Consider the following 11,228-nt stretch of genomic DNA (forward strand, 5'->3'; position numbering starts at 1 on the left):
GAAACAAAAGAAACTATTGAAAAAATTGACAAAACTAAAAGTTGGTTCTTCGAAAAAATAAATAAGATCGACAGACCCTTAGCCATGCTAACGAAGAGAAGAAGAGAGAGAACTCAAATTACTAACATACGGGATGAAAAAGGCAACATCACAACAGATACTACAGAAATACAGAAGATAATTAGGAATTATTTTGAAAACCTATATTCCAATAAAATAGAAGATAGTGAAGACATCGATAAATTTCTTAAGTCATATGATTTGCCCAGACTGAGTCAGGAGGATACACACAATTTGAACAGACCAATATCAATGGATGAAATAGAAGAAGCAATCAAAAGACTACCAACCAAGAAAAGCCCAGGACCGGATGGGTATACAGCGGAGTTTTACAAAACCTTTAAAGAAGAATTAATACCAATACTTTTCAAGTTATTTCAGGAAATTACTTCTTTTTTAGATGAGTGATGATCACTTTTCAAGATACCTTCCTAGCAGTTTTAACCTTTTGCAATTTTCTTCCATGTACCAGACACTTTAGCTAATTAGAACTCCGTATGCCTCTGGCATTTACAGAGCTGAATCCCTGTTCATGTTATTTTCTTTCTCTGAAATATAATAAAAAGAAAAGAAAGCCCAGCTGTATACATTGATAAACATTTACTACGTACCAGGCAATGTGCTCATTATTATCTACATTATTTCACAAAATCCTCCTAGCAGCCCTTGTGTTATTATCCTCACTTTAGAAATGAAGAAACTGAAGTTTGGACAATTAAAGTGTCCAAAGTCAGAAAGCGAGGTGGTAATAGCATTGTTTGCTTCTTTGTTCGCACTCTTATCCTCTATACTAGGTGCTCTGCCTCCCTCCTCTCCTTTATCTAGAATCATGACTGTCTGTATGCTTGAGCTCTTCTGCTGACTCCTGTGAGCAGATAGCATGGACACTTAGGCTCCCCAACAGCAGTGGAGAGAGGCTGGCCATGGAACAGCTGACCTGTGAATGCCAACTCCTGTGCACACTTCCCTCTCGGCCTTCTTTCTGCCTAGCTGCAGCTCACGCTTCAGTGTGAAGCACAGAAGGCATTTAATAAATGGAGCTTAAAATTAATTAGCTCCTTCTATCCAGTGTTAAAGAGTAGGAACTTCTCTGCTAAAAGAATTATTGAAGGGAAATTAAACTTTATATAAAATAAGGATACACTTGTTAATGTGAGCTTTTTCGGTTGTTTAATCAGCATCTGTCTTTTTAATTATTGGAGACAATGAAAGCATTAGGAAGAATGAGGTGGAGGGGTTATGGCTCAGTGGTAGAGCACTTGCCTGGTATGCATGAGGCCCTGGATTTGATTCAATCCCTGGTGCTGAAGGGAAAAAACAAAAAAGGAAAAAGAAAGAATCTGTCTTTCCATTTTCTACAACTCTATTTGTTATTCCATATTGTTCAATTCTCTGGGCATCATCCACATAGAATGTATCCACAGCTGGGTTCAGAAGTAGCAGCTGGTAAGGCACTGACAGTAGGAAATTAGTATTCCTGAAGGACTTACTTTTTAAACTACATTTTCATTGTTTTATGATTTTTTTTTCAGGGTTCTCATACTACAGCCTGGCTACAGAGTTTGGAAACATATCATTTCACCATGTCTGTTAGGGTTTAGCTCACACAATGGTGGGGGCTGGCAAGTATAAAATATGCAGGGCAGGCCATCAGGCAGTCTACCCAGGGAAGGGTTGATACCTCAGATTAAATCGAAAGGCAATCCAGAGAGAGAATTTTCTTTGGAAAACCTTACTCTTTATTCTTAGGGCCTTCAACTGATTGGATGAGACCCACTCACATCATAGAGGGTGTCTGTTACTCTCAAGGTCTACTGATTTAAATGTTAATCTCATCTTTAAAATACCTTCATAGAGAAATCTAGACTGATATTTGACAAAATGGCTGGGCAGCATGCCCTTTCAAGTTGATAAAAAATGTCAGACATCTGCCAAAATTCCTTTTGACACCATTTGATGATAACTACTATTTTCCTAAATAATCATTTCTTTAAATGACCATCCTATTGTGTGACCACATACAGATCATTGTAGTACTTAACTCTCCAACATATCTCCTGGCCTCAAGACATAAGAACCCAAAGAGTTTCCCAAAAGTTTGCAACTTTAAGTTGCCCAGGTTGCCCTCAGACTTTAGATTCTCTTACCTCAGCCTCACAGATCAGTGGGATTATAGGCATGTACCATTGCACCTGGCTGAAAGTTTGTAACTTTGTAAGTGACTGTCTTTTCACACTCTAAATTCTAGAGGGAATTGCTGCTTTTTGCTCTTTGTTACTTTAAGAGAGTGTGTGTGTGTGTATGTGTGTGTGTGTTTGTGTTTGGAGGGAAAGGGGGCAGGGGGAGGGCCTGAGGATTAAACCCAGGGTCCGGGGCATGCTAAGCAAGGGCTCTACCATACTAAGCCCCTGCTTTTATTAATTCTGTACTCCTCTCAATAGTTAACAATCTGGCTGACAAATTTTACAGTTTTCCCTGTTCAAATTACTGATGAGGTCTCCTGGATGGGCCTGCCAATGCAATGACAGTTTGCTCTTGCTGGCAATTAATCCAATTTCTTAGACTGAGGTGATTTGAAGTTAGGCTTCAGTCCCTGAGACAGCCTCTGCTTTCTATTCCTACTTACTCTAAGGGAAATAAATGCTATAGTCATTCCTAATTTAAAAAAAATCAACTAGGAATGGAAAGGGATTTCCTCATTAGATAAAATATATCTACAAAAAGCCAATAGTTAATATTACACTTAATGTTGAAAACCTTGACTTACCCAAATTAACATTTAAATTGACATTCTACTCTGAATACTAAGAAGGTTTTAAGAATCTCTAGATAAAATGCTTGTAAAGTTTAAATAGAATAATAAACAAATGAGAATTGCAAGAAAAGTATTTAACAAGAAATAGGGCAGACATGAGATGACGAAATCTTCTATAAAAATTATTATAATCAAAACAATGTAGAATTGACATAGGATTAAACAAATGCATCATTGGAACAGATCAAGAACTCTAAACATTAATTCAAGGGTTTTTGAGATCTTAATGTGGTTAAAAAATAAAAAAGCATTTTAATTCAGAGGTAAATTATAATTTTATTTAATAATGCTATCAATATTGTTTGTCCATTTGGAAGAAAAAAATTGAGTCCTAATTTATGTCATATAAAAAAGATAACCATCTACATGTAAAAATAATATAGTAAGTATACCAGAAGCAGCTTTAGTATTATATATGTACAATCTTCAAATTAGGGAGCCCTCTTCAGAAAATCATAAAAGTTTGATGCCATGAAGGAAATAAGTGGGTATGACTACTGAATGGTAAAAGGCTCCATATGCAGAGTTATAAGACAGAAACATTTTTGGAAATAATATAGCAAAGGATTGTTTCTGCCGATATGGAGATTCCTAAGAATTTTTTTTTTAATTCAATAGAAAATAAGGCAAAGGATGTGAAGGCAAAGGACAGTTCACAGAAGAGTAAATGCAAATGGCCAATAAACAAATCAAAGGTGATTAAACTTAGGAACCAAGATGATGCTTTTCATTAATCACATTGGCAAGAGGTTAAAATGATTGATAATGTCCAGTTCTGATGATGATGTAGAGAAATGGATACTTTCATATAACTTTTTTGGAAAGATCTTACACATTGAAATTTTTTAGTTTTCATGGCCAGCAATCCCCTTTTGGGGACTTTTATCTTATAATAATGAAAACATACATGCATAAGAATGTTTGTACACATTTATTATAACCTTATTTGTTAGTAGAAAGGAAAACCTTAAAAAGAAGAAGAGGTGAGCCTAGTAAATAAGTTAATAAATAAATTATGGTTCACCCAATACTATGGAATATTATGTGATTGTTAAAAGTATTTCTCTAAATCTATCTTGATCAACCTAAACAATTATGTGAACAAAAAACCACACTACAGTATTGTGTGATCCCATTTGACAAGGGGAAAAAAACAGAAAAAGAATATCTAACTCTGTATTCTTGCCTGAGCATAGAGAACACAGTAGAATGATAAACACACTGATAATTGTGGTTACTTTACAGAGGGTCAAGAAATAGAGTTTGAAGGAGAGAAACTTAGGAGAAACTGTTCACTTGTCCCTTTTTCCTTCATTTTTTATATAAGCATAAACTTATAAAAAATATCATGCATTATGTTGTATAATTTTAGTTTTTAATTCTAAATTTTTTGAATAATCTTTTAAAATACACATTCCTGGCTAAAACCAGAGCTCCTAAGATCAAATCAATTTTTAAAAATGTGAAATAAGAAGTCATGGTATGGAATTTGTCCAACCCACCTCACGTGTTTCCTCCTTCTGAAATTTAATGACATTTCTTTTTCAAATAAATCAAACACCCCCAACTATGAATAGTTGAAAGGATGTAGTACTCACTGTGGGAACTTAGTGAAAAGCCACCAGTGTCTCCCCCACAAGGCTACTCCAGGCCTTCTGCTTATGTTATGCTCTTTTTCAAGGCTCTGACAACTTCCTCATTCCTGTTTGATTCTGTGCTTGAGGTTTTCTTTACCCCTCTTTGCTACCAGACTACCACGTTGTGGCCAGATAACTTTGTAAAAACCATCTAATAGTCTTCCCCAAGAATTAAAACCATCTAACTTCTGCTAATATTCTCGGCCTCCTCTTCCCACCCCTCCATACCTCAGTGTCCCTTTTCCCAGCTCCCTTGAGACCACAGACATAGCCACATTCTGTCAGGCTTTGCTGCTGCCGCACATGGTATTCTCTTTACTTGGCACATTAGTACCTGTATCCTTCATTTATTTCTGGTGGAATCAGTTGAGCTGTAAGTCAGATATTGACTCCTTTATAAAGTTTTCTCTAGTTCCCTGAACAGTCAGTCACCCCTTCTTCTCTGCCCCTATTATGCTATCTTATCTTCCTGAGGAAAGAGATCATGTTGTTTTGTTTTGTTTTTCATTTTAGTATCTTGATTGACTGGCATATAATAGGTGTTCTGGAACCACTTCATAATAGAACAAAGAGCAAATAAAAGAATCTCTAATGAATAAATGAGTCCAGGGCTTCACCTTCTAGTCTTGAGCCCAATGCTTCATTACCTGTTTCTGGTCAAGGTCATAGATATTTTATCTTGTGTTTAGAGAACCAAGGTTTGTTGGCACCATTTGCCTTTAGAGAAAAGTAACCTGATGGCCTCAGACAGGAGGCAGGAGGAGAGCAGACCCCTGCAGCGAAAGGAACAAGGACATCTCTGCCTTCTGATTACAAGGGGCTGCAGGGAATAGGACACGACTTGGCCCATTCTATACACCAAAATATTGTCCCCACATTTTTATGGAAAGATCCCTCAAAGTTATCTTGTACCATTTAAAATCTCCCTGCTTTGGGGATTTGGGATTTTCTACACAAAAACTGTATTAGACTAAGATAGAAAGTACTTGATAAGGTACTTTTTTTTTTCTTTTAATTCTGAAAGTTTCCATCAACATAAACTTGGAGAGGGCAGTAAAAGAAGGAAAAATAGAGTTTACAAAGAAAATTGTATAAATCCCATGAAGGAAAGCTTGTTCCACATTGTCCTTGCTGTAAGTGACTGTGCCTCAGCCATGACTTAGCTGCACTCCAACTGAAGAGTTTCTATTTCAGAGGCAGGTTGTATTAAGGATAGCATCTGTTCTGGTAGTTCAGCAGAGCTGTCAGTTTTCAGATGTGTGTTGTGATCCTCACATGTGTGCTAGCCTTGTATTATTTCCCTCATTGCTAATACCACTGTGGGTGTGTGTCTGTCTGCAGCTGCGGAGCCCCCATCCAAGTGTCTGAGGTAAAGCTGCTCTCCTTTTCATCGGGGCAGCTGACTGTCTTCCTCCCAGCTGAGGTGAAGGCCATAGGGACAGAGAACGATCACGTCCTGCCTCTGCAAGAGCTGGCCATGAGAAGTCTGTATCATGCCCACCACAGATTTCTAAAAGGTTTGCTTGCTTCTCTTTCCTATTCTCCCTTTTGATTTCATGAACAAACAATTGTGTTTTATACTGCCTGATTTGGCTTTCGTCTTTTTTTTTTTAATCATGGTAAAATACACAGCACAAAATTGACCATTTGAATTTGCTTTTAAATGTACAGTTTGGTGGTATTAATTGTGCTCACACTATTGTGCCCTAGGGCTTTTCTTTTTTATCTTTTTTCTTTTTTTCATTTTTTAAGACAGTCTTGCTGTGTTGCCCAACCCTACCTCAAACTCCTGGGCTCCTTCTTGTCTCAGCCTCCCATGGAACTGGAATAATGGCTTCATGCCATCACAACCAGCTGGGACCTTGCTTATAAGAAAAACAGTTTTCATATTTTATCAACACTGATCCCTTTAGTACCTTCTACAGACACAAAGAGGAACAGTGGTTCAAAGTTAAATGAAATAAATTTGGTGTTTGGAAATATGTATTTGGTTGAGGCAAGAGACTGACAGTGGGGGAAAATTTGGAAGGATCTTAACCTTGAAGATCTCTCCAGAAGAACAGGCTTTTGCCTTGCTGTCTGCTCACATCTGTGAAATGTGAGGAGAAGAAATATGAGGAGCCTTTGGCAGTATTACCACAGCATTCCAACTCTTGGAAAGTATTTGTCAGTGTATAAGTTTTATAGATATTATGGTGTTTATAACTGAAACGCCTTAAAAAGCACTAGGTGGGGTTGGGGGTGGAGGTCAGTGGTAGGGCACATGCTTAGCACGTTTGAAGTCCTGGATTCAATCTCAGCACTGAGAAAAAGAAGAAAGCATTAGGCAATGATAATAAGAAAAATGCATTTCAAGTGTTCTTAAAGCTGCTAAATGTTTTACCTTTATATGAAAAAGAAGTCCACAAACAAACAAACAAAAACATGTAACCTTAGCCTTCCAGAAATGTCTAGTGGGAAGTTGTTTTTTAAAAAACTAAACAGTATATTCTCGTTATTCACCTAGGGCAAGTTATATTTTTCTAAGTTGTTACTGGTGAGTCTGAACAGTTATAAAAGGTTAAGAAGATCATTTGTGTTTCCTTTCCAAAGATGAGCTGATAATCTTTAGATTTCACCTCATTATGAACATTTCTCCCTCCATTCAATGTTTATTGTCAGTGTAGAAACCTAGTGTGGATTTGTATCAGGATTGGCTGGGTCACAGGGATGTTTTGCTTTAAATATCACTTGTGTAGCTCAGACTAAGTTGGAAAGGAAAACTCCCTATTTTTATTAATGATATGAGAATGAGACACAGAAAAGCTTTTTCATTTTTTTTCATTCTCTTTGTTTCCTGAATTTCATTATTTTCAATAAACATAATTTAGCCTTGATTGATACTTGATTGACTAGAGGTCTAGTAGATTTAGGGAGAACTTAATGAAAGTAAGTGATAGTCTTTCATCCCATCCCTCCTTCAATTCTCTCTTATAAAAGCGTGCAAAACCCTCTCTGGGTAAATTGATGCCTTTGTGATCCTTGTTCTTAAAGACTAGTTGATCTTATTCTTTCCTTGACTCTATCTCAGGACAGCTTCTGGTTGCTCATAAGAGAAGATTTTCATTTTCTTTTGGTATCAAAAAATGTAAAAAGAATCTTTCATTTCCTAATAATGTTAGATTTTTTATTCAATACCTATGAGATAACAGAATTTTCAACACCAAGTACTTTTAGCTAACTGAACTCATTTGGTAACAAAGAAGTATTTTAAGAAGTCTGATTTAAGGAAATTGATTTTTACTCATGTGCATGATTTTCTCTTGTGTTCCAGATCTGAACTTTTTGTCTCCAATCTCATTACCCAGAAGTCTCCTGGAGCTGCTGCACTGCCCCCTGGGGCACTGTCACCGGTGTAGTGAGCCCATGTTTACCATCGTCTACCCCAAGCTTTTTCCCTTGAGAGAGACGCCGATGGCAGGGCTGCACCAGGGGTAATCACGCCTAAGTGGGCGCCAGGGTTTACACCTGAGCAAGGGTACAGTGTGGGGAGTGGGGAGGCCATGCACAAAAGCATTGTTAAGTCAGCAGCTTTGGCAGGGTGTAATATGCTTCCTGAGATAGAGCTAAATGAAACAAATGTGCATTTCAGCATCACAAGAAAACTGGACTTCCCTTTATTAATTAATTTTTCAGTCATATATAGAAAAGTTGTATTGTATGTATTCTTTAGAATAGCTCATTCTTTGTGGGAATGTTTTCCTGCTATTTCCCTATTCACAATAGTCGTTAGGCAATAAGGGATACAAGAAAAAATGTTGTAGAATTGACCAAGCCCAGCCCTTCCATTTAATTGGTGTTGCTAACTGAAAGTGTATGACTGAACTCTGTGCACTTGTGCGTGTGTTTCTGTTTTGAATTTCTAACCCTTCCAAATGGCATTCTCATGCTCCTCTTTATTTCTTGGCACAATGCCTTGAATTTGCTAAGAATGTTCACCAAGTAAAATCCCAGTAATGATACTATAGATTAGGAAAGGAATACCAGACAATTAAAGATAGGGGTGTGCACAACCTTTTTAAGTTTGAAAAAACAGTATAATACTTCATTTGTTCTTCAAATATGGTATTTTGAGTGAGTAAATTTTCCAGATAACTTAATCTTGTTACCCCTCTTCAATGCCCAAAGCTATTTTCATTGTGATCATTTTCATAGAAAACTTTCCGAGATTTTCTTTCCTTTTTTTCATTTCTTCCTCCCCCTTGACTCCCCTCCATGATACTGAGGATTGAACCCAGGGTCTCATGCATGCTAGACAAGTGCCCTCTACTGCTGAGGTATATCCCCAGGCCCTTTGTTTCTTAATCCGTGCAAGCGAGGCTGTGCCCTGCAGTGTTCAGAGCATGGACTTTGCATCCCACAGGCTGAATCTTCTGCTGTACTTCTCTGAGCCTGGAAATAGGGACAGAACAACTCACTTGGCTGGACCACTGTGACGATTAGCAGATGAAGGCAAATACCTGACACATAGTAGATACTCAACAAATGGAGTTACTTTTTCTGTCTCTCTACCTTCTTCCCAAAATTATGTTTATCTTTTTCTTGCTCTGGATAATCCTGTTTGGAATACTCTCAGTTCCTGTTTCAACTTTTTATATTTCTTTAATGTTTTCTGCTTATGGAAGCCCTACTCCCAACCTTTTTAATCTGCTGTTTGTGCTGGGAAAAGCAAACAAACCCCAAACTCAAACCGAGGCTGTCCTACAATACACATTCCCACAACATTGATCATTTCTCACACCAGTCATATGAAGGTTTCCCACATACCTCAAGCAAGCAGTCAGTTCTGCAGCAGGGGACACCTTTTGGGTGTCCTCAAATCCAATCCAGTTCTGACACTATCTACCTAGAGACAGCATCAGATCTCATAGGTTGAGGGTTCAGTCCCTGACACTCCCCTTTACACACACACACACACACACACACACACACACATACACACACACATGAGAAGCCAATTGCAAGCCCTGGCTTGTTTAACCTGTGCTTCTAACCAACTGCTGTAAATCAGGGCTCCTACAACCCCCTCCTTGGATTTGATTAATTTGCTTGAATGGTCATAGAAATCAGGAAAATGTTTTAACCAGTTTGTTATAAAGGACATAACAAAGGATACAGATGAAGGGATGCACAGAGAGCAAGCTGTGGGAGAAGGGAAGTGGAGCTCCCACGCCCTTTTTGTGCATCACCCTCCAGGAACCTCCATATGTTCAGCTGTCCAGAAGCCTTCTAAAGCCTGCCCTCCTAGCTTTTTGTGGAGACTTCATTGGTATTTAGTTTGCAGTTAGACTGACTGGGAACCTCAGCAAGTCCTTTAGGCTTCAGCACTTTGCTTGACCTCTCTGGGCAGTCTTCCTCCCTCTAGGGTGGGGTGCAGAGTGGGAGAGCTCTGGAATGAGGAGGGTCTTACAACCTACTCTTGCACAAAGTGAGATCAGATCATTTCTTTATGGCCACCTCCACGACAGAAGAGCAGGGGAAGATAAGAGTTTCCATGACCTGACTTGTGGAGACATGAACCAGGGACCAAAACCCCCAAAATACATATCCTAATATCATATTGCTTCTCATCTTAGGTGATCAGATAATCAAATTTGATGGATTGCCTTTAAATTAGAATAAAAAGAACTGAGTCAGGTTCCAGGCATATTACTACATGAATAAAATTAACAAATGAAATACATCTGTGAGAAGCCAGTAGCATATTAGTGATTAAGTGCACAGGCCCCAATTCTCACTCCTCTAGTAGGAGACTTTGGGTAAATTACTAAGCATCTCTGAGCTTCATCGTTTCAGCAATAAAATGAGAATGATATCCACTTACTAAAGTCATGTTGAGGATTCAGTGAGAGCATCCATGTGAATATCCAAGATGGTGTAATAAATATTAAGTAAATATTAACTATTATTTTCTATTTTTATAGTTTAGGAAGTTTTATTTCTTATTTTTCTTGTGGTTTTAGCAAGTGAGCTTCATATAGAAAGATGTAATTATAGGAAAATCTTAACTAATTCATTAAACTTCAGCTAAAACCCTGATGCCTTATTATTATACAATATCCTATAGAAGACATTTCCTTACTGCAAATAAGAAAATGAAAACAAAATAATAAAGTCAGAATACTCATTTAGTAGCCGAATTCTAAATACCTATTTTTAAAAATTAGCTTTCCTTTTACCATGTTAATTAATTTAAGAAAATACAGTCGATTCTTCAAATGAAGTCATTTTGGAGTTATCTTTACATGCAATTTGGGTAATTTAATCAGCATTTGCATTTTTCATTTACTGCTACTTCGTTTCCTGCTACAACTTAGAAATTCAGTGTGCATAAGCTTATACTTTTTCATAGTATAGATGAAGTAATATTAATTTAGTAAAATTAGTATATCAAGTACAAAGGACTTAGGCAATGTCCCTTTGTTGAGCATAGCCAGAGTGTCTGTTTAAGGCAGAGATGAAATGCCAGTATATAAATGTGGCTTTCTGTGGTGAGTTAATGCTAGGGTCTGAAATTGAGAGTTTGTGGCTTTCATTTCATCCACCAGACTGCTTCTTCCCATGTTGCCATGGAGATTGTATTAAAAGCATTGACTTCAGTTTTTTACCATATTCTTAAAATTTTTTTTTTTTTTTTTTTTTTTTTTTTTTTTTTTTTTTTTTTTTTTTTTTTTTTT

General features: G+C 37.3%; 1 protein-coding gene across 9 annotated transcripts in view; it reads left to right on the plus strand.

Annotated features, from left to right (window-relative positions):
• Positions 1–11,228, plus strand: part of Lrrc28 (leucine rich repeat containing 28) — a 135,174-nt gene that overhangs the window by 105,367 nt on the left and 18,579 nt on the right. For all 9 annotated transcript variants that reach the window (XM_048790341.1, XM_015493114.2, XM_048790342.1 and 6 more), the window contains 2 exons: positions 5,854–6,029; positions 7,826–7,985. In XM_048790341.1, the coding sequence (XP_048646298.1) occupies positions 5,854–6,029; positions 7,826–7,985 (336 nt within the window). The remainder of the gene's footprint in view (positions 1–5,853; positions 6,030–7,825; positions 7,986–11,228) is intronic.

The sequence above is a fragment of the Marmota marmota genome, unplaced genomic scaffold (genome assembly GCF_001458135.2).
Source record: "Marmota marmota marmota unplaced genomic scaffold, marMar, whole genome shotgun sequence".
Taxonomy (NCBI): domain Eukaryota; kingdom Metazoa; phylum Chordata; class Mammalia; order Rodentia; family Sciuridae; genus Marmota; species Marmota marmota.